Source organism: Pteropus alecto, unplaced genomic scaffold (genome assembly GCF_000325575.1).
Source record: "Pteropus alecto unplaced genomic scaffold, ASM32557v1 scaffold3, whole genome shotgun sequence".
NCBI lineage: Eukaryota > Metazoa > Chordata > Mammalia > Chiroptera > Pteropodidae > Pteropus > Pteropus alecto.
Genome location: NW_006442484.1, coordinates 57,321,140 through 57,346,208, shown reverse-complemented (window position 1 = coordinate 57,346,208; position 25,069 = coordinate 57,321,140). Strand labels below are relative to the sequence as shown.

The following is a 25,069-nucleotide window of genomic DNA, read 5'->3' as shown; positions in this document are numbered from 1 at the left end:
AAATGTTCAAACATTTCTACTTAAAGTCTTCCATCCCAAGGATTTTGGAATAGCTCATGATTATTTCTGGCTGACGACACTGCCATGTAGCCCTGTTTCAGAGCAATCAGAACACATCGGCAATACTGCAGGAAGTCAGCACTGGCTTGGGTCTGTGAACTTAAATGCCACCATGTGTTTGTGAGTTTAACATTTCAGTAGGTGAACAAGTAAGGAGGAGAGAGAAAGACAGAGATGATTCCCTTCATATAATAAACTCTGATTTAAAGGTCATTTTTATACAGACATAAACTCAATCTTAAATAGTTATTTACAAAGAAACATTTTATTCTACTGGATTTTTTCCATGCACATATTATTTTTCCCAAATTTGGTTTAAACAACTTAGAGATAAATTATTCAGCTCTAAATCAATGCAAAATATATTTACCAACCTTGCTAATTTAATCATTTTAAGTAAATGTCAAATCTAATATTTTTATTTTTAATTATATCTTAAAACTGTCAAAAATGATATAACACTTGTGCATCCTATTTTTAAATACCTAGTTTTAACAAATACAAACATTACCTAGTTTTAACAAATACAAACATTTTACCAAATTTGCTTTTGATCTTTTATTAAGAAATATAACATTGCAGATAAAGTGAGGCATCCTCCCTCCTTACTCATATTTCCCTTCTCTTTCTAGGGTTAGGGTACGGATTTCCTATGACTGTTTTTGTTATTTTTTTTATTATTTCAATAATGAAATTTATGATAACATGTTATAATATATATTATTACTTTAAATGCAAATTGAAATTAAATAGATGCTACAATTAATAAGTAAAAAATAAAAGATGATGTAATCATAAAGGGAGATCATCTGATACAACTTTTTATTATATATGGAATTCAAGCCAGAATAATTTAATCAATCCTTTATTTTTCTGCCCAGTTATAACAGCATAAATTTTTGTTGCCATCGGTCTAGAAAAAGCCTGTTATAAAAACATCGAGAATTAATTCCATAAGGAAATGTTACAAGTATACATAAATGTCATCTGATTTTCCTACCTTTATATTATAAGATCAATAAAATTGATTAAAACTTGTTGGATAGATGTTTTGTTTTTCCCATGTACCATTCACTCATCATTCATTCACCACCAGCACCCCCGCACCTCCCCCTACCCCCGCTGATACACACCCACTGCTTATGTCCAACCTCCCTCAGAGCCAAGGAATAAAGGAAAACATATTAGGTCTTAAGTGACATTATCTCCTCAAAGTAGATATGCTAAATCATCAAGTTAGACTACCTTTTTTTTTCTGAAAAGAATTATTATGAATATCCATGTGGAAAAATAAATAAAAATTAAATAAATGAAAACCACTGAATAATGTAATGGATAATATTTTCAAACTAGTAACATTACCACAGTGCAGAGTTATCTTTCATCTACTATTTCTTATATCTCATGGATAAAATGCAAGGGCATGATGTTAAATTACAGCTTTGTGGAAAATCTATACTGTAATGATGTTCATACATATTTACTCCTGAAAGTCCTTTGTCAAATGAAAGCATACCAGACGGCCAGTTTGTAAAATATGAACACGAAGTAGCCTTGCTGGCCGACATAGGTGTGGGACTCCTGCAGCTGGGCCCAAAGGAAAGCACTGAAACACTCAACATGATGGTGAAGAAGAAGCAAGGAGAATCGAGTCTGTCGTGTTATTGAAATGTGATTTTTCCCCCTAATTTTTGCATTACTTTTCCTTCCAACTCTTTTATTCTGGGGGTTGTCATGCTTTCTGACTTTGTTGTATATTAAGCCCCATCTAGTCAGAGCGACCACACTTCTTAGTAATCAGAGTCACCCTTGGTTATTGAAAATGTTTTCCAGCTTAATGAGCAAGAGCATACACATGATGCTAATGAAGGATTTTTGCTTCAAGATACTTTTAAAAATGTATATGAGGAAGAATTGTTTGCTTTGATTATTTTAAGATGTAAATGTGGCTGCTTCAAAAAGGAAAAAATAATTTCTGAGAAAAATGCAATCGTGATACATGAAAATGGATCATGAGTTAAATCTTGTTTCAACTACAGCACATGCTGAAGAGGGGCTGTCTTGGAGGGAGCTTTGTTTGCTCTCTAAGGCAGTGGTACTAATAAATATCTGCTGTCACAGTTGTCTTAAATCAATCCTGGAATCCGGCAGGGTATACATTAATAAAAGGAATATTCTCTTTAAACTGCAGTTAGGTGTGCTTACAAGACATCATCGTCATAATAAAACCCTGTTTACCCCTGCCCCAATAGCAAAGCAAGAAAATTCTCCCTGCCAGGAGAGGAAAGCATGCCTTTCTGAGACCCACACACAGCTGCCTCCTTGAGCCTGCCTGCTCCTCTCATCATTTCTCGACTTGGAACACAACACAGGTCAGGAAAAAAAGCAGGAAAGGGTAGAACAGGACGTGCATAGTAGTGACATTTTTGCCTTAGTACTTCCTTGTAATGTGCCTTCAGTATCAAGTCACTAAGCCCTATCGATTCTTCTTTTTAGTCCTTCAGTGTGAATGCCTCACTCCTGGGCTTTCCTTGGTAGTCCCTCTAGCTGATGGCAATAGCCTGGTGACTGGTCCCTCTGCCTGCACTCCAGTGCAAACATAATCTTCCTAAAGCACCCCTTTCATCACGTTGACCTTCTCATCACCCAGTGCTCAAAAAGCTTTCAGGACTCCCCATTGCCTAGAAGATAAAGGCCACTCCTTGGGCTGGAATGGAGGCCCTTTACAATCTGTCTAGAGTGTTGTATTCTGCCACTTTTGCTGGAAAGAGCTGATTCCAATCAGACTGATCTATTTGCGGTCTCCCCAGCACCCGGTGCACTGTCTGCCTCCACACATTTCCCCATGTCATTCACTTTATCATGATTCTGTTAAATCCTACCCATCTTTTGAGATAGTTCAGTTTTCACCTTTCTCCCTATCTTGTGAAAATTAAACCTGAGAGTCATGTGGAAGTCAAAGCTAAGTGCCTGGCACAGTGGAGCTGCTCCGTTGTTTGGTCTTTCTTACCACTCTGTCTTGGTTTTACTTGGTGGATCAGTTCTATCGACTGCTCCAGCATTAATGTTTTTAGATCAATGCATTTAATCACCTGGCCCTGTCACCATCACATATCACCTGTAGCGTATGAAGGAAAGCCTTTTTAATGTGTGTCACTGAAACATATACATTAAACAATATTAAACTCGTTATCAGGGAATGAAGATGAGCAAAAAGGGTGTGGCTGGAGCCAGAGTAGCTGAGATTTCTCAGTAGACTGTTAGCTATCCACCTCCAGAAAGAGCTAAGGAACTTGCTTAAAATGCTGATTTTTGAGTCCCACCTCAGACCTATTGCATCAGAATTTCTCATGGTGAATCTTACACGAAATCTGGAAAATCTTTTAGTCTTAGAGGGTGAGGAAATGTATTTACTATAATTGCAACTCACCACAGCTGCACATCAGAACCACCTGTAGCATTCTGACAACTGCAGTTACCTTGGCCTCGTGAGAGCTTTTCAGTGAAAGTCTCTGGGTCGGGGCTCAAGGTTGAAATATTACACAGAGGTTTTGATCGCGCTCAAGATTGGAAACCACTAAACCAAAAGTTATTAGTCACCAATATTTATTGAGTAATTACAACTTCTCAGAAACTGTTAAGTAGCTTATGTGCATTATTTCATTTAATACTTACAATCTTAAATTAGTATCTCCATTTTCATTGGCTCAGGGAAGTTAAGTAACTAATCCAATGCCATACAGCTAATAAATGATCAAGCCTCAATTAAACACAGGTCTGATTCTAAATTCCAAGCTTTGGTTACATTCCCATGTACCTTTATTACTATATAAGACATTATTACTATATAAGATATTACAGTATAAGACATTATATTACTATATAAGACATTATGTTACTATCTAAGACTGCGTAAGGCATCAATCTCTTTCCCAGAAATTGTTGCCTCTGTTCGATATGTTATTCTGTTTTTGAAATTTCTGAGACCATTCAGCTCAGCTTCCTTTTTCATTCAGATACCTACTGACTGGCTATTCATTGTCCTAAGTCTTTTCACGATAGTCTCCAGAATTTTCCATCTAACAGACCAATTCTATGCTTTGCCTCTGTGTAAAGAGATAGATATTAATGGCAACTAAGCTTTTTCTATATATAGGATAAGTCTGGTCCGCCTTGAAAACCTCACTGTATTCCTGGGTAGCGTGTCTGGAGAAGTGCATTGTTCCTTCCTGCTAGGTTTCAAAACTAAAAAGATGGCCTTTCTCAAAAAAAAAAGTATTGGCCCAGGTCACACGTGTCACCTGAATAACAATATGGTAGACTTACTAGTCTTACCTTTTAGTCAATGCTTTTCCACATTTTGTAGATGGTTTAAGTTTTCAATGGATTTTTACATCTCTTATCTCATTTTTTTCCCCTTACAACTATGTCATTTCTGAATTACAGTTTCTTTACAGATAAAATACTAATAATTAAATTCCATCAAAAGGAGTGATGTAACAGTTAATGAGTAAATGGGCTTAAAGTATCACAAGAGTCTTGAATGAAAGGTACATGCTGTTTTACTGTTATTAATATAATGCAGCTCATCCATTATCATCGTGATGGAGAGCACGGACAGTGGCTCTGACCTCATTTACTGGCCAGGCCAGAAGGGATCTATGTAACAACCCCAGACAGGCTCACAGGAAACAAACCAGCAAGGTCCAAAACAAGCCAGAAAGCCAACCTAAATGCAGTGCAACTGGGTGCTCTAAAACTGATTATTGATGTTGTATGGTCAAAATTCGGAATGGACACCTAGTCAAGGACATTGAGAGGGGAATAAGTGACAGGTATATTTAATAGATTAAACAAAATCTAGTGAAATTAGAGGGCAGCCACAAACCAGACACATGAAGAAGTAATTTTCTCACAGCATTAGCATCCTCACACTCTGGCAGACAACGAGGCATTCCTAAATACATGGGAAAGGCTTACTTAACTCTGCAGAACCTCCTTGGAAGAGCCATTTTAAGAGAGGCAGGGAATTAAATTAATGTCAAGCCCCCCAATATATTCATAAGATAATTATAAACATATGTGAGTTGTCTTAGACATTACCTTTTACTTCCTATAATTAAGGTTTTTTATTCCATCAAGTGGTCTTTTAAAATTGTTGGATGTTTCTCTTTTTTCTTATGATTCAGAGAGCTAAGGTTTTCAGTCAGCGTTAATTTTCTTGGAAGGATTTTAGAGGGTAGTATTTCCACATAGAGACCCTTGAAATTATTATTTTCAAGTAAGGCTGATGCTTTTTCTTTGTAGCTTAGAAGAAAAGAAATCTATGTAATCGCAGTGCCAAAATGTCAGAAGACTGAGATAGGCTGAAAAAAAGAAGAAAAGAAAACATACAAAAAAACCTTAAAGGCATCCATGCAGTCTTCAACCTAACAAATCCTTGGCTCACATAAAATACTTGTGACATGCTGTAATTAACTAGTTACTCCTCTCAGAATGAATAATAATGCAATTATTTGCCAAAGGCAGTGAAGAAGGAATAGTTTCTGTTTTAAAAATGTCTGCCTTTCATTTCTGTAGAAAGAAAAACCCCGGAAATTTACATAAGCTGCTAAAGTACAGAGTGACCTGCAATTTCACCATCGCACTATATAATAATTATGTTACCTTTTTATGAGAGCCTTATATTTTTCAGTTGTTTGAGTAGCAATAAACTAAGTCACTAACATGTTTAAATTATCTTGGTTCCCCAAAACTACACTCAGATACCACAAATGTAAGTAATAGCCTGGCTGGTGAAAACATCTCCTTTTCGCAATTAGATTTCTATGCCATTGAGTTGAGTAAGGGCTAGTGCTCTGTTTCCTTTGTGTAGACACAAATAAAAGGAAGAAGGTGAACCTCAGTTCTTCAAGGGCCTTCTCCTTCCTTAGAGATTCCATGTGCCAAGTAGCACAAAGTTAGGTGAGAGTTTATATGAACAAACGCACTGGTTCTCTCTCCTGTGTGTTAATGTCTACAACAATGATTGTTTTCTTTAACTCCTACAAACCCATCCTACCATTCTCTCACTAATTAATTCAATAAGTATTTATTGGAGATTTGCTATGATACACTGTACTAGATACCAGGAAATCAAAGGTGAAAAAGACAGCTTGCCCTTGAGAAGGTTGAAGAAAAGTAAGGATATAAACTAGTGAATAGACACATTAACAATGCAGTAAGTGCCACCATACAGCTCACTCTCCACACACATGTACGCAAATTCATTCATTCATATAAACACACAAAACCCCTCTGTCCCATGAATATCAACTTCCAAAAATTCCAGATACTTTAAAAGTTCTGAAGCAGAGACTTGGAAAGCTTTAGTGCTAAAACTTTCCAATTTTATAATATCAGTAGAGTTAATGGGGGTGTATGTTTTAGTGTACAAGTGTCTGTCTAAATGTGTATTTTTATGGGAAGCAAACTTTATATAATTTTATTAAGGATAATATATTCTGAATAATATATTCTTAAATTGTCAGACTAGTAACACATTCTAATACCAGGTATTAGTTCAGAATGTCTTTAAATGAATATTTGCTGATATATCGCTACAATATGAAAAAACCTGGATCATTTGTTTGGTAAAACAGAAACTAGAGTCAATGTGATTTAAGTTCATAAAATCATGATAAATATTCCAACAGTAGAAGTAGCCTTGTTTTTTTAATTCCCATTCATCCAGAGTATTCCTTTATTAGTTAATAGTAGGAATTTGAGTCTTTTTTTTTTTTCGTTGAACTGAACAGTATGTAGAATGATGCAGGCTCTGGAATCAGACTGCCTATGTTTGAAATAAGGTTCTTCCTGTACAATTTGTGTGACTTCTCCAAGCCTCAATTTTCTTATTCTGTAAGATAGAGATAGTAATAATAGCTACCTCGTAGACATAGAAGGATGAAAGGAGTAAGAACATAAAACATATAGCACTGGAACAGGCACTATCATTAAGTAAGCCAATATTATTCTTATCATTATCTTCAAATTCAGTTGAATGTTTATTTCATCTCAAGGAGGACACTTAATATTTGCCAAGAAAATTATTTAGCTACCTTCTATCTGTTTCTTATGGCAGTACAGTGATGATAATTTGTATTTATTGTATTCTTTAAGAATATAAAATTGTGTTACTGCATTCATTCATTTCATCTGTTCATTTATTGACCATGTAGTTATTGAAAGTTTAGTATATACTAGATATTAGTGCAGCAGGGAATACATACACACAAATAATTTAGATACTACCAAAAGAGGTCAAAATGAAGTTAGAGTTTCACAACATGGCTCTAGAATTCTGCATGATTTTCTAAATAATTAAGCTTAATAAACTTAGATCATATAATCAGAATTTATGAGTTTTACATAAACATAAGAATGGTAAGTCCTTGGTAAGCTAATCATAACATCTACCTTTCCCCAGGCTACATAGTTTTCAAATCATTCAGCAAATCGTAGAAGCTTCTTCCACCTACTCAAAGAAAGAAAAATATTCTCCATAGGCTTTCAGTTTCCAATGTTTGATTAAATTCATAATCAAAATTTTTTATTATACTTTTGCAGTTATTTAATATATATAAAGCCATAGAGGAGAGAGGAAAGACTGAGATATAATGACAGTATACAGCAGAGAAAAAGATAAATATAATCCAAGCTTCATGAAGCTTATGTCTCAGCAAAATAGTACCTTATTTTCACCTCAAGGAATCTAGGTTCTCCTTTCCTTTGAGGAAAAAAAAACAAAAAAAACAAATGTCTATACTTTTTCTTAGCCATTCCCTAAAGATTAACTTGAGGCAGGAATAGTCAGGGATTTCCAAAGGGGAAACAAACTTTGAAAGGAGGGCCTGAGTGAGCAATGCTAAGAAAGAAAAGGGAAAATGTCGGCAACAGAAAAATCTATGAAACTAAGATCAGATCAGTCAAATAGATAGAAAAAAAAAAATAGCTCACTGGAAAAGGAGGATCTTATAAAATATTCTGAACATTTGCTTACTTTAGCGTATGGCTTAAGTAAAAGATTTTTTTTACTGAAACATTGAATTGAGCCAATTTATTCGAACCAAAGTTTCTCTTTTCATCTCTATTTTATTTCACGATTTTGTTATGATATCAAATGGATTTCTGAACTGCCAGTCATTTTTTTTGTCAGGATGATGTATGGTATATATTTCTGAATTTCTTTGGACTAAATTTGAAGATACTTGCAAAGCCTTTGATATCTTAAATAATTTACTGATAGACAAGTTTAGAACAAATTTTCTCTCCATTCCTCTGCTGCTAACAGATAATTATTTTGGTGTCTTTCAAGAAGATAGTCCCTAGAGTTTAACACAACTACTATCAAAACCCTAAACTGGCTTGAAGGTAAATGGAACCACTTTTTAAAAAATACAAAATGTCAGTCCCCTCCCCTCTTTATTAACTACAAGAGGTTAAGGAGAACGAGCCTGATCTACAAAATCACTTCTCCAAATCCACTGCAAAAGGGACCAAACTCTCTTTAGACTGATCTCAGATTTTTCAGATGCCAAGAATTAGCTGAGGTAACAATGCCATGATCCTAGTAGCTGTCATCAGACAGCAACATCACAGCCAAAGTAGGAAAGCCACTCCTCAAGGACTTAAGTATCAAGAGACAGTTACCATCTGTCTGAGATATTTGTTCCTATTTAATAGGTGAAAGTAAAAATAACCAAGTACTCTTAAAGGAGTTCTCTTACAAAAAATAAAAATAAAAAAAGAAGTGCATTAGCACATTTTCTTCCAGCCTTTCTAACAGAGATCTAGCTAATTCTGATACAGATGGTCTAAAGACTACACTCTGAGAAGCACCGGTGTGTAGACAAACCTTCTCTCATTCAATCAACAAACCGATCAAGCGGTGATTCCCAGGAAGTGAAACTGGTGCCAGGCTGACTGCTTAAAAATACAGAATTCTAGGCTTCACCGTCAGATTTTCTGGGGCGCTGAAACCTGCTTATAAATCAGTATGTTTAAGTTTTCTGAAAAATTCTTATAAACATTCCGTGGCAAGAGAAAAGGATTGTATTTTATTTTCACACACCCATAGGGGGTCCTCGTCCCACAATTTGTTAGCTCTCTGACCTTATGTAATATCATTGGTCTATAAAATGGCTGTTGAGAAGATTAAATAAAGCTATGAATGTTAAGAACCCAGTATGTAGTAAGCCAAGTATTATTGTCATCATTATAGTATATGCCCAGCTCTAAGGAAAATATACAGAGGTAAATGTATGGTTCACCACTTCCATTTAGAAAAATAATATAACAATACAAATTTTAAATATATGTTTACATGCTAAGGCAATGCACACACACAAAAAAAACAATGCAATATTCAGAGTAATAAAGTAGATTGTAAAATACAGAGAATTAATAAGAACATAGAAAAAAATCATTAAAAGTTTGCTTTAAAATGTCTAATTCTTCTAATTCAGGTGACCTAATTCTTATTAATTCATCATATTTTTAGTTATATTAACAAACATTAAAATCATGAGTGATATCAACTTATTATTTAAAACTGAAAGAAGAAAAAGAGCAGATACCTGGGTAAGGGGCCATTGGATAGGCTGCCAGAGGCCAGGAAACCCCTGAAATGTTATGTTGAGTTGTTTATATAAGTATGGATATTTCCGAGGGGTGATCCACCCCTTTTATTTAATTCTCAAAGGGTTTGGTGGCCCCTCCAAAATGTAAAGGACCACTGAAGATTCCTGTTTAGCGCATTTCATGCATATCTTTATGTAGGCTGAAGAAATTTAACTTCTGATTACATTACAAATAATCTTCTTGTTTATTTTATGTTAAATATTCTCTAAATCATTTTCCTCAAGCTTTCACTAGTCAAATATCCTGAGAAAAGAACAAACACTAAGATTTCATTTAAAGAAATATTAAGATTTTCATGGCTACTTCAGCCTATTCAAATTCTGCAGGAATCAGCATGGAAGTTTATTGTATGTGTTTTAAAAGTTCCAGTGACACAGATTAACTGATGATTATTTTCTGAGTTTTTCCTTTTTATTTCTTATCCACTGCTCAGTCTTTTGAATTATTTTCGATTAGTTCTGTGTTTCTTTTAATCTCAAGTAGAAAAAGTGAAGGAACTTTCCTGGAAGGAAACAATTCACCTTTGCCAACTTGCATTTTGCCCACCTATCAATTCTTCCACTTTGTGTTTTATTTATAATGTGGTAACAACATTAGTGATGTGACATATTTTTATTTCTCTCTTCCTTAGGTGCGTGTGCAACATTGACTGTTCTCAAACCAACTTCAATCCCCTCTGTGCTTCTGATGGGAAATCTTATGATAATGCATGTCAAATCAAAGAAGCATCATGTCAGAAACAGGAGAAAATTGAAGTAATGTCATTGGGTCGATGTCAAGGTAATGTTCATACCAAAATTCATTTCAAAGAATGTTTTCAGTCTTTGTATAGAAGTGAAAAGTGAAGATAACTTCTTATTAGGTAGCTGTTTCATTTCTAAAGGGCAGTTCTGATTTATAAAGGATAGTAGAGTCTACTGTAGCATTTGTGTTGATTATAGGAGTTTGAGGGCCTTTTGGCAATAGTCCATATCTTTTTCCATATAATAGGACTGTATCCTCACAATGCCATAAACACAGCCGCCGCTATTTAGAAGATAGCAAACATTCTCCTTGCAGAGGAAAAAAAGAAAGTCAGTATCATTTTAGCAAAAAATCTAAGGATTTATTAGATAACCTTAAATCAAAAGTAAATCACACTATTTTTATGTATTGATTCAATAGAAATATTTCAAGTACATTTTTAAAAGCAGGATGTATGAGAATGTTCTGTTTTGTTTCTTGTTCAGAAACAAACATTTTCTTGGTTTTTGACTTATTTTTTACCCAATTTATCTAATTATAATTGTAAACCTTCTTATTGCCCTAAACTTTAGAAAACTGGTATCATTTTATTATTCACTCTCAAACCAAAATTGACATTGTAAATCTGTCTTTGTATAAAGATTGCTTAACACTGTAGTTGTAAAATTACTTTATTGCAATGAAGATACTGTTGGAGGAGTAATAAAAGTTTGACATTAGATATTAAGAAATAGTTGATCAATCTTTATTGTTAATTTTTTAACACAGATAACACAACTGCAACTACTAAATCTGAAGATGGGCATTACGCAAGAACGGATTATGCAGGTATATAATATTTTTCTACTACAAAATTTGAGCACTTCTATAAAATAGTCTTGAGTATTCATTTTTTACCGTTGATTTTAAGTTGAACCTTGCAAGACTTCTGATATGTGCTAGTCTTCTCTTGCTTAGTTCAGACTTCCAATAGGATGAATTTTTTGAAGCAAAAAAGACCTTTTTTTTTGCCGGAGTTAAAGCAATTGTCAAAAATGTCAGTAAGGTATAATTAACTTGTTTTGACAGTGCAAATGGTACAAATGACAAAACATTTATCAAATTAATGGGCATCAATGGAAATTAATGCAATTTTTGGCGGTATATTATAATAAATGCAAATGTTCTTGTTTGAATTTTCATAAAAGTCAACAATAAAAATGTTTGCTAGTCTCTAAAAAGGTTGGAAAGAAAGGACAGCTATAAATAGAAATACAGGCTGTCTCTATTTAGATGGAAAGTTAAGAAGAGATTTATAATTTTTTAATAATAAATTCCTTTATTTAGAAACTAAAATGTAGTTTCCAACACATGCAAAATTATAAAGTATTTTATGTAAAAATGTAAATCTATTTATCAATTATAGAATATTATTTTGAGGAATATTTTTATCTAATATAATTTTCCTAAGGTGTGAAATAACTTATGGGTGTACAAACGGAATTTTAACAGACTCTTACATTTTATACAAAATTTAGGATAAAAAGCATAAAAATAAAATTGTTGAAGGTGAAAATTATGTGTTTTTTTTAACAGAATCTTCCATTAAGCTACTTATCATTTGTTACTAGATTTATGGCTAATATTCAATCAAAAAAAATTTCTTCTTATCTTTCAAAATATGCACTAATATTCTTTCTTTTTGAAATTGCATTTCCTTTCACAGTATTTCTGATATTATATTTCTATTCAAAGTAAATCTTGATGAAATTGAAAAAAATTAGTCAAATGTTTTACTTATAGATACTACAGAAGTCTTAGAATTTGGAAATAATAAAAGGATTCTATTTTTTAACTTTCCATTTTTATCTTAATGTTTTTCAACATGTAAATAAAATTTTTCATGTGCTAGAAACCTGAAATTATCATAGATAATGATACATGGAAAAACATTAGTTCTACTATTGTATAGCTGTTCCCAAAGTGTCCTGAAGAGAGATATTAATAGGCCTTCCTTAAAAAGAATAATTCATGGTCAATATATTTGGGAAGAGCTCGTATAAATAAATGAATTTTTTACCCGGGACTTCTCACAGCTGTTATGTGCACTATAACATTTTTTGAGATATGCATCTTTCATTTATTGTTTTACTTTTTTGTTTTGAAGAATTTTTGTCTAGAACTAAGTTCCAATTTTTATTTTTTGTTTTTTTTATTTTTTAAATTTTCAATTATAGTTGACACATGATATTATATAGTTTCAGGTATACAACATAGTTATTTGACACATAACTTATGAAGTGATCACCCCAATAAATCTAGTACCAAAATAAACAAACGAACAAAATGGGAACAAACTCATAGATAGAGAGCATTTTGATGATTGCCAGATAGAATGGGGTTGGAATGAGTGAAAAGAAGAAGAGATTAAGATGTACAAATGCCAGTTATAAAAACAGTCAAGGGGTGTAAAGTACAACACAGGGAATATAGTCAATAATATTGTAATGATAATTTCTAACAAACACAAAATACACACAAATGTAGGCTGGTTAGTATAATGAACCCACATATACTCATCACTCAAATTCAGTAACATCAACCCATAACTAACTTAGCCTTATTCCCACCTTCATCTGCTTTTCCCATTTTCAAAATATGTGGAAATAAATGCCGGAAATTGCATCATTTCATTCACGAATACTTTAACTTGCATCTCTAAAAGATCAACCTTTTTAAAACAATATTACAGTAACATTATTACACCTAAAATAATATAAATACATACATAATACATAGCTTTTATCAAACTTATTTGAAGAACAACACATTTTTTTGCATCAAATTTTATAGTGCTAGTGTTCCCAAGAATGCACTTTAGAATATACTGAACCACAGGAAAATATTAAAAGTAATAAAAGATAATAATAGAAAATCGAGTTCCGAAGCTAATAATACATGCTTTATATTTTCAATAAAGTCAAATTTAAATTACATTTTTATTATAAACGATATCTATATCTTAACAGCATTATAAGCCACTGGCTGACATATTTAATTTTACTGTAATCTATAATATTTCTAGATTTTATAAGGATCTCATTTTCATTTAAAGAATAGCTTACATACTGTGCTTAAAAAATCTTTATACTTGCTTGGCAAACTAATTCATTTGGAAAAAATCTTCAAAAATTTAACATTCTATGAATATTTTCTCCATTGAACCATCCATCATTGAACTCATAAGGATTTTGTCCCTGAAACAAAGAACTCTTCAAGTTGATTAGTGTCAATATGTAAATATATGTGCATTATAAAATTGTACCAATAAATATCATAATGGAGTTTACCACTCTCTCAATGTTATCCGTATTACATATAACAATCTGTCCATTTTTAAAGAGTTTGGAGTAGTTAAATTTTTATTCCGAAAAAATTCACTTTTGAGTTTGGTTTTAAACATAATCTCTGATTTTCAGTGTCAGTGCTTTTAATTGATATTATTTTCTGTCACATCACTTTATTGAACATGAGAAGAAAAGAGTATTTGTTTTTAAATACATGCAAATGAATACTATTCAGATACTCAGTGTTGTTCAAGGTCTTCTAGTCTGACATCAAATTCATCTAGAAAAACTTTTAAGATGAAAGTATACTTTAAAAATATGTTTGTTGAAATCCAAATTTAAGACAGGAGGGAAGATGATGTCAATTCCTAATTAAATATTGATTCCATATTTTATGATGCCCCTTGAATTTAATTTAAGTATTTTATCTTCATCAATGATCTTATTAAAATACAATGTATACCCCTCTTTAGATTTGCATAATATGATTTAAATAATGGTCATATTCCTCAACATTTCCAAGCTTCCAGTAGCATTTACTGAATTTTGGAAAACAAAATTTGGAAAAAGTATGAGCGACCAACTGGAGACTCAGAATGTCACGTCCTCTTAACTTCCGTTTAACATGTTCAAAACTCCCCAAGGAGGGAAAATAAGAACGACGCGACTCACATCCCTAGAAGTTTGCTGTGCACTCACAGCTAATTTAATGTCACAGTCATTTCCCGTGTTAGACAAACATTCATGGACTCTCCCACCAAAGGGAAGTACTGATCTTAACTTGCATGTTTTCCTTATGTGTCATTAATACTAGAAGTTAAAACCCTTTAACAAACCTCACCTCCCCACACTTTCTTTTCCTTTGAGCCTACCTTAAAGCTATTCATTCAAGAACACATTTCTGCTTAAAAAAATTGAAATACACTTTAAAGAAAGCCTAAATCTTAAATATGCTCTCTTCTTTTTAATACAATTGAAAAGAAAGTGACTCCAGTAAGGACGACAGGGACTAATTTCCAAAATTAAATGCAAACAAAGAGAGCCATGCCTTCAGCAAGACTGCCTTGCTGTGGAGTAGAGTGTGACAGGAATTAAGCAGAGCTGTGGATTCCATGATCCTCACAGGCACACGACTGCAGTTGACACCAGGAAACAAAAGAGTTTGCCACATCATACCTGCCGTTACTTTCCGGTTGTATCTGACTTGGGTCTCTGTTCTGCCCTCTCTCCTTTAATGAGACCCAGAGCATTAGTCTGTCCTGAATTAAGAGCTTTGGATCTCTTTGTTACAAGGCAGAATGACAGGATCCCTGTCTGATAAACTGAAACAAGCTACTTAATGTTATTCTTCCTTCATCAGTCTAGGATTTACGCTTAGATTTAGATCTTTCTCTTCACTTGCAGAAAGGTTCAGAGAACACAGTTTAATAAACCACAAAGCTAGGGCTTTTAGGGATTTTCATTGTTAGTATTAAATTTTCCTTCTGGAAGTTTTAAAATAGCAAATGTTTTACATCTTTTAAACTTTGCAACATTTTCTTTATGTATATATATACACACACACCCCTCCTTCATGCCTTGTCATGAAAAAAAGTAAAGTTCAACTATTATATTTTTCTTCATCTGCTATATGTTTTTTCCCTATGAGGGTGTTTTCCTAAGTCTGGGCATGCTTCAGAAAAATGGCTACATATTTTTTCAATGCAAATGTACTTCATTTTATAAGTTGTTAGATGAAAAATAACCCATTAAGTTATTTTATCTTTTATCGTCTAGGAAATAAAATGTATTTTCTTTTATGATGCTCTGTACCAATTTCCAAAATAATTTTCAGTAGCTTATAATTAAAATATTCAATAAAACTGTTTAAAGAGAAACTGAAAACATAAAAACAGAACTGCTGAGGAAAATAAATATATTAATGACATAGAATATTATAGTTACTGCATTTATTCCTCAGCTTCCTTGCAACCAGTGTAAAATAAGAAATTATAGTTGAATCAATTCATTCAGAAAATTTTTATAGAGTCCCTGCTAAATGCATTCCACTGTCCTCGGCTTTACAAAGAACACATCATCCTAGGTCTATACTAAAATAGAATTTAGGTTTCATTGTCTGATAAAAATAAATAATCAGTTCAAAGGCCAATGACAAAGTTTCTCTAGTGCCAAATTCTAAAAGAATAATTTAGCATAGATCTTTTTATGAGGCGTCACCGAAAAACATAGAATAGGTAATATCTTCAACGATTTTTATAAAATATGCCAAGAACCTATTCATATGACTGGGGATTTTTTAAATCAATTTTTGATAACATTTTAGAGCATAGTATTAAAATATGTATAACTCAACAATAGTGTTTCTATGGTAAACTAAAGTAATGAGTTACATTTATATATATTTCCAAACTGGAAAAAAATAAATAACACAGAATACTGAGGGAAATGACTGTGAGGAAGAGCTTATCTTCTTCATGGATCTACAGGTTCAACAGGAATGGATAACAGAACAGTCAGAAAGCCTGAATAAAGATTCAAAAAAAATACATTAGATTATAGTATGTATGTGGGGAAAAGAAATTTCCCCTGTTTTTATTAGCTGTTAATGAGAAAAGCAAGCCCTGAGTCACCTCCAGCTTTGGGAGAGAGCCAGGGCCTCCCTAGCTCTGAGTCTAGGTGTGCTGGGAGTCCCTATGTCTACTTATTGCGCGTTACACTGTGATTGTTCATCATTTTTTTGTAACATTTAGGGAGGGTTAATTTTTAGAAAATGTTCTCTTTAGAAACCTCTTTTTTATCTTTAAGCAATAATTTAGATATTAAGCTCAGTCTTGAAATATGTAAGAAAGAAATTAGAAATACACATTTAAACCAATTTCTATCCATTCTATTATTATTCCATCAACCCATTTTTTGACACTAAGAGGAAACTGACATCTTGAAACGATATCTAGATAGTCTAAGTGAATTGTCATAATAACTTGTTCTTTGTAGAAACCACTATAATTCACAAAGGCTTTTCACAGTCATTGTCTCCTTCAGTCTTGACAACAGAAATGTGAGAGAGTTATTATATGCATTTGACAGACGAGAAATGGAGGTTCAGGGAGATTAAGTAAAAAGGCTATGTAATAAAGCTAAGGTTCAAACCATCATCGCTAATTCCAAATTCCAGCAAAGTGTGAACAGTGAGGGATCAGGGGAGAAGTGTCACTAACTAATATCCTTAGAGGCTTTGGGATTCACTCTACACCTTGAGAGTTCCAGACTCAAAAATGTTTCACCATGACGTCTACCTTGTTGGTGTGAGATGCTCCAAAGAGTTACTCTTCTCTTTGAATTATAAGCATCCTATAAGGACTATATTGTTTGTTTTTAAAATTCTCCTGTTCTGTTTCTTGTTTTCCTACATACACAAGAGAAGCCAAAGAGAACAGTGTTTGCTACCAAGTATTCCCACATGAATCGAAAATGTGTGTGTGATACTTTGCACTTGTACAAAGATCCGTTCACATTACCTCATTTGCTCTAATGTCAATCCAGTAAAACAGGGTTAAAAACTCTAGGAGAAATAAAAGTGAGGCTAAAAGAAGCTAAGTGGTTGACCTGGAACTGAATGCAGTTATTTTAACATATTGACCACCCACCCATGCAAATAAGGCACTTGCTTGATTTATCTACTATTTGCCTCGATTGCTCTTCCACTATACATACATAGACATGAATATCAAGTGGTTACATATCATATTTATAACATGAATTAATTCAGTCTTGTGGCAAAAATATGCATTTAAATGGAGGCTTTTTCCATTTGCTCATGAGCACAAGTTGCACTTCACTGGAAAGCATGTTATGTCTAGGCCAATAATTTGATCTGTAGGAAATAAATAAATAGCAGCAAATGCAGGCAGCAGCTTGTAGCACAAATATTGGTATCAACAGTGAAATAAATAAAAATGTTTGCCCAGGCTATTATGGTGCCACCAGACTAGCCTAGAATATTTAAGCTCAGGAAATGAATTAAGATGTCAAGATTTTCTCAAGATTTCTGAGGAAAAGTGTCTCAATTCAAGTATTTTCCCCTCTGGGATTACATTAGAGTACTGCAAAATTCATAAAGCTTTCTATGAACTCTAACTCACAATTTTTCCTGCTCTCTTGAACTTCTGTGCTTTCATTGTTTTCCCCATAAAATCATGTAGCCAGTCATCTGTAATATTATGTTATGTTCATAGTTATAGATAAACACAGAAATAATATTTGCAATACAGATGAAGGTTTCCTACTGAAGTGTTGCCTTGGGCCCTGATAGACACCCTGAAAAACTTTGTGTTTTATGCTCCAGTTCATAAATGCATTCTGCATCATTTATGTGCACTTTTTCCTATTCGAATTGCTCCTTCTGAAACAAATTTTTCACCTTGAGGTGTTACTTCTCTACCTTTCCTTTCTATAAAAGTGTGGCAGCCAGTGGTTAAACCCACTAAAAATGAGACAGGGCTGAGTTTAAACACTGGCCATACTTTTACTGATTATTTAACCCTGAGCCAATTAGTTGACCTTTCTGAACCTAAGTTTTTTCATCTGTTCTATGGAGATATGTCTGCTTCTATAGGGTTGAATTTTAAATTAAAAGACATCATGTAAGGCAACTAGTAAGCTGGTTATTATTATTTTCCATGTGATTCGACAATGGAAAATTTATTTTTATAGGAAATATAACAGATTATATGAGATATGGTCCGTTCATATGATATGTGTTTAGAGTTTTTATATATATTGTCATTTATGAACTCAAAATTAAAAGGTTTATTTTTTTCCTCTTCAAGTCACATGACAACTGTTGCAAGAAACTTTGACTGATTTAATCATCTATAAAGAAATATTTATTGAGTACCTACCATGTATGTCTTCAACACATTGATATGTCTAAACATTCACATGGCCAATTTTCAGTTTTCCTTCAATCAACATAATTTTATACATAGTATATTTTGATCACTTTAAAATAATACAATCACCAGATTATCATCCCAATGAGATTCAAATGGAGATTTAAGGAGAAGACATAACATTTGGCAGAACTGCAAGAGCATGATATTTGTTATGTTTCTTTTCCATTTGACCTTTAAAATTAGTCATTTATATCCCAAGGTATATGTTTGAAGGATCTATATATTCATTACTTGAAAAAAAACCATGTAATGGGTGACCATACTGATGGGGAGGTGTCAAACAAAAGTAACAAGAATGTGGTATATACAATAATTTATTTCTAGTTATGTAAAAAATTATTTTCACTCAGAAAAGTTAATATTTACACATCATCAATACACACACATACACACCTTAAAGAGGCAGAGCATCAAGGTCAGAAAAAATGTTTTCAACATAAACTGATCATCAAGGAAACACAAGTCTACTAAGCAAAGGACGCAAAGAGAAAAAGCTATTTGAGCTCAAACTAGATATCACTAGTGAAAGTGACATTATTCTCCACCTTAATTTAACTTTTTACCTTACACATGTTATTTTCATTCCTAGGAAAAGTAGTGTAAGTATGAGTCGAATGTGTAAAACTAAAAGAAGAATAGGCTATGTCCAAATGCTCTGTATAATTTCAAGACACATCGTTTTCCATAAAACTAATCAATAGAATTCAAGCAGTTTCAAAAATCCACAATATCCAGAGCACTTTGATTTGCTGTTCTTGTTAACGAGTCTGACATGCCCCAAACATATGAACCCACATTATCAAGCACATTAAAAATTCAGTTCTCACATCTTGATGATTTGAGACTGTGTACAAACATAATCAACTAAAAATATTTTTAAATGTCTGTGAAACTAAAATCTCTCAGAGAAATTGCATTTCTAAACACTGTTACTTATTTCATGGGTCATAGCTTATTCCCTTTAGTTTTCATCTGCTCATGAACACAAGGAAAATTCTCAGACTTTTATTTTGAACTCAAATGTAATCAAGAGAAACCTAATTTATGAGCCAAACTTCAGGCATATCAATGTATGGAAATCAGTGCTAAGGCTTGAGGGAAGCAGTGGTCCAGTCACATGAAAACAGCAATGAGAACCAAGGAGGACAGTACCCCATACCATCTCTGAGTCCTGAGATATAGAGGAGGAGAACAGGACTACCTTGTCAGAAGACTGAAGAGATTTGGTATTCTCAGGGAAACCTAGTGCTTTGGTATGCAAGAAGAGAGATGAGAATTTGAGTGGAGCTTCTGAGAAGAGGGGAATTGGCTGATTATAGAGCACAGTTCCAAGTGAACTTTGGGAAGTGGTCAAAAATTGCGGCCAGAGAGACAAGTTTAGTCAAGGACAGAGAACCAACGAGAGCAACACGTTATGGATATAATGGTTCACTGGAGGAACAACTGGGACAGGACAGGGCAAGAAATAGATATTGACTAAATTCAGGATCAAAGCTCTTGATCTTGTAGACCCAGAAATCTAAATTTTCAACACATCAAGAGAGAGTTTTAGCTCAGTGGTGAACTCAAATTAACTAAATTCAATGTTTGTGTATTGATTTGCAATGAGAAAAAGTTACCTGGAGGACTTGGATCCTCTGACCAGTGCATTCTCTTCTTAGAGTCGAATACTCTGAGAAGCCCAGGTAGAATGAGTGAGTTAGTTCACTTAGTAAGACTAAATAGAGCATATATTCTTTAGATGTTTAAAGCACCAAGCTAAAATAGCCTGATGCAAATGTCCACACAATAAAGATGCTCTTGCCCTCAAATTAGTATAGTTAAAAAGTGCCTTTGGCCAGGACCTCCTTTCCCATGGTCAGAGCTTGCACTAACAATATTGGCCACTGACTCTCCTTTGCTGAGTTTCCATTTCTGTGTAGTTCTTGTTCAATCTACCTAATTTCCTAGATACAGTAAATTTAATCAGGGCAAAGTGGAGGCCTGTTCTCCCAGAAGCCATTTGATGATTTTAAGGCACTGTAGGGCTCTGGAAAAGCACAGGGCAATCTGACTCTTCTTACTTCTGAGTTCCTCTGAGATCTCATTCAATAGCCTCCAAGAAATGACAATATTAGTACAGAATACCTATATTAACCTTATTATTGGTAGGCCCTTCTACATTGTGAAAACTGCAGAAAGTTTTTACACAAAGTTAACTTTGAAAGCCATTCTTTAACAGATAATTCAAAAAGGGTTTGACCAATAACAAAGAAAAATGAACAAATCTTAGAAAGCAAGTTTAATATTTTTGGTATGTGGTAAAGTAATTCTTGGCACTTATGCTGATAAATATCCTTTATGGTGACATTGTTAACATTACATTTCATAAAACATAAACAGAATTAGTTTATTAATTATCCCACACAGAATGAGATGGAAGGTTCTGCAGAGAGTTGTGAATGTATCATCAATGTTTGATAGTATAACATAATATGTCTATAAAATTATGGCCAATAAAAAAAAAATCCACTGCTTTTAACCTTTCTTAACATTTTCTAAAATGTAAAACTATTTAAATCATACATAAGAAAGTCTCCTCTTAGGAATAGTTTATTTAAAAATTTCATTTAATAATGGAAATAAATCTGTTGAACAAAAAAAAGAAACATTAAATAAACCTTTAAAAATTGTTCAGAAAATAAAGCCTAAAAAACAAACTCCATTTGTCCTCCAGAAATTAAGTATTCCAGAAAGATCATGTTATTAGTCTACAGAGGTGAAACCAACAAGCAATTAGTGTTTTGTCAGGCAGTACACATCTGAATTCACTTCTGCAGCTTGACTGTTTATGTACTGTCACAATTATTCTACAAATCTTGCACCACTAGGTTTTTTTTCCTATTTATTTTTCTGTTACTTAACAGGTCCCAGGGAAGTTGAAGATTTTTGGTTGCTCAAAATAATCTCTGCGCACATCCCACTCTTGTTCCCACACCCCTAGCCACTCGCCCTTGCTCACGGTTGGCATATATGCCTTTGTTTCTGATTTTCAATAAAATGTAGCTCTGGAAGCATGAGGAAGAACCAACAGCAAACCAGAGAAACCTATCCGTAAGGTAGTTTTAATAAAGTGTTCACATTGTTTTCTATATGTAGAACATATATAAGCCTAGCACTCTGGCAATATTAATTCTCACTTATCGAAGCAGATATTCAGGACTGTATTTTAACATTCAAGCTGGCCACCTTCTGCAATTTAGTATGCTTCTTAGCTGTTCACCTTAGCCATGAATTGGTATGTGCTTAAGAAACATAGGTAATTGTAACATTATCCTAAGAAAACCATTGTTATTTTCATTATAATTATGATTATTAACATTGTCATCATCATAGCAGAAAAATAATACCGCTGGAATAGGATTACTTTGTTTATTCCAAAATCAACTAGAAATCATATGTATTATCTTTGTTTTGAGTTCTCTACAAGGCTATTCTCTAATCATATGAGTAGTCATATTCATTTCTTAATTTCATTTGAATTTCAGAGCCAATGACTTACAAATAGCATTTTGTAGGAGAAAGAGCCTGGAATAAAAATGTGGAAACTTTCGATTTAGTCTCACCTCTATTATAAGTTAATGTATCGAAACTTAAACCAGTATCTAGTCTCATAGAACCTAAATATTCTCATCAGTAAAATTTGAAAATAAGATTAGATTCTAATGATATCTTTTTGGATTTAGGGTTCAATAACCAAGAATATACATTTAGTTCAGAAATCAAAAAATTGAGGGAAAGTGGTTGACAAATGACAGCAGTTCCCAGCTGGGGCAACATTTGGCAACGTCTCGAGATATTTCTGTTGTCTGGGGCAAGGCGTGCTACTCGCCTCTAGTCTATGAAAGCCAGGCATGCCGCTAACATCCCGCAATGCCCAGGACAGGCTCCTACAATGAAGAATTATCCAGCCAAAATGCCAGTAGTGCTAAGGTTTGGAAATCCTACTTTATGGTGTTAGAAATTGGAAAAACACATATTATGTGCATTCTAGAAATTGGGAGACACTATGAAGTCTAGAGCTGGGTTCCCTGATCATTTCTCAAGTCTTCTGTGCCCTCATAGGAGATACAATTTCAGATGGAAGATCATTGGTTTAGTCCAAGTTTCTTTTTTTCATCGTACTGCTTCAAACACACACACATACACTTTAGAAAAAAATAATAGCTGTTTCATGAATAGAAACATCCTTTAAGTTTTCACAAATAAGAAGGAATATCTGTTTTGGAAAAAGCTTATCAGAGTGATAAAAATTTGTTTAGCTAAAGAAGAAGTTATACTCTTAGTTATCATAAGTTATTGAGGAAAATCTCATAGGAATAATGGATCTCCTTTTCAGCATTTCTAACTAATATTCTAATGACTTGTGTCTCTACTTCGCTTCTGTTCAAAACTGTGTCATCTTTTTGTCCGTATTAGCTACTCCTTACACATTTCAACTAAATTTCTAAAGCAAACACTGCCTATTTGAAAGATCTTCCATAATGTTCTTTGAGAAGACAACAGCAACCGTTTCAAAGCTTCTTTTTATTATCTGGCACTTCCACAGTATAAATCTTTGTAAACCTTGGTTCATAGAAACATATTTAAAACTAACTGGCTAAATCCTATTAAAGTATCCAAAGGCAATTCTTAAGACTGAAATTGTGTTGTTCATGAAAAAATGCTTGAAACGGCATTAAAACTCAAGTATTTATGAAAAACTTCCTAGTTCGAACAGAAGAAGAGCCTGAAGATGTCTCTTAAATGGCAACTTAGTACTCAACTAGACTGTGCCACGTTCCTTAGAGAAGGACACCAATGTGCAATACCGTTTAGTGACACCCAGACACAGATCTTCCTTGGAACAGGAAATAAACCTTGCTGCATCGGTTTGCTATCATATCTAGTGAAATAAAGTTATTGGTTTTGTTACAAGGACAATGAGGATATTTGTTTAAAAAGACAACTTGAAAAAACAGCAAAGACAACAGGAAATGATAAATGAGCAAGTCTTTGCTACAGTAATTACTTTAGTATTGAAACGAATAACTTTCACAGCAATGCTATTTTCTGTCTTGAATTACTTACACTGCTATCTATTCATACAGTATGTGTATCATTTGCCTTTTTCTGGAATAAAAAAAATATTAAAGAAGGAGGAGTTTTTAAATGAATTGTCAGAGATTTGTTTTAATTTTTGAAAGACATATGATGTCTTTTTTGGTAACAGACTATCTCTGAAAGGTGAGACAATTTTTTTTCATGTATGCTAGTTTTATGCCAAAAGTTAGTCATTAAAGGAAAACAATGAAGTAAATTTTTCTGGTACAAATAAATGAAATAACATACGAGTATCTATAATCCATTTATCGAATGTTATTCTGCATGTGGTTTGTTAATTTCCTATTGAAATGTTTTGAATTTGTGGAAAACACACCAGACAGGTTACCAAAAGACCTAAATTCTAAACCTAGCTGTTCAACTTTCAAATGCTATATAATCTTGAAAAATCTCCTAATCTCTCTAAGAATCTTTAAAATGAATATTATATGTTTTTTTGTCTTTTTCACGTTTTAGAAACAAAAGCCCTTTGTGAGATGTGACTCACTATGCAGTTATAAGGAATTATCATTGGCACAAATTTAGGATGGGAATATTTCTAATGCCAATGAGTTTTTCATGTTGTCATCAAAGTGTTAATTATTTTCCAGATTGAAATAATTATTTAATTTAGATAGCATAATTTGATTTAATTTTAACAAAATTCAAACTGAAGGTTTATAAATTCTTGAGTTCTATTTTCCCATTTCTGTGTGTGGGTGTATTAATTGGTCATATAAAAAAATAGATGACAAGTCTTTTGGCCTCGATCTTCCCTTGACTATGCATAAAGCTTCAAATTTATGTCCCAGGTGGTTGTCTTCCCCACTGATTGACTTGACTCTTGTTTCAGCTCCATTTTCTAAAAGCACCAGGGCTATTTGGGGCAATCATTCATATTGCTACAATGAATTTTTCCCCTCAACATGTTCCCAAGTGGTTGAAGAGGTCATTGTGTTCAAGATGTATAAAATGTTTCAATATCTGAGTAAAAATTGTGTTAGCCTAAAGTAATATTACTTAGCCTTGTTAAAATAATATTACTTAGCCCTATTACAGTTCTATTATAAACTCTATTAGGATTTGAATCTAGCAGTATGTCAATTAAAATTGAGTTTAAAATATTAAGAGATTATTTCAGATAAGACACATTCCACATTCCCACATTTTGGTTATGAGTTT

General features: G+C 33.3%; 1 protein-coding gene across 1 annotated transcript in view; it reads left to right on the top strand.

Annotated features, from left to right (window-relative positions):
- Positions 1 to 25,069, top strand: part of TMEFF2 (transmembrane protein with EGF like and two follistatin like domains 2) — a 214,515-nt gene that overhangs the window by 156,692 nt on the left and 32,754 nt on the right. The window contains exons 7-8 of the mRNA XM_015596458.2: positions 10,373 to 10,521; positions 11,254 to 11,313. Of these exons, the coding sequence (XP_015451944.1) occupies positions 10,373 to 10,521; positions 11,254 to 11,313 (209 nt within the window). The remainder of the gene's footprint in view (positions 1 to 10,372; positions 10,522 to 11,253; positions 11,314 to 25,069) is intronic.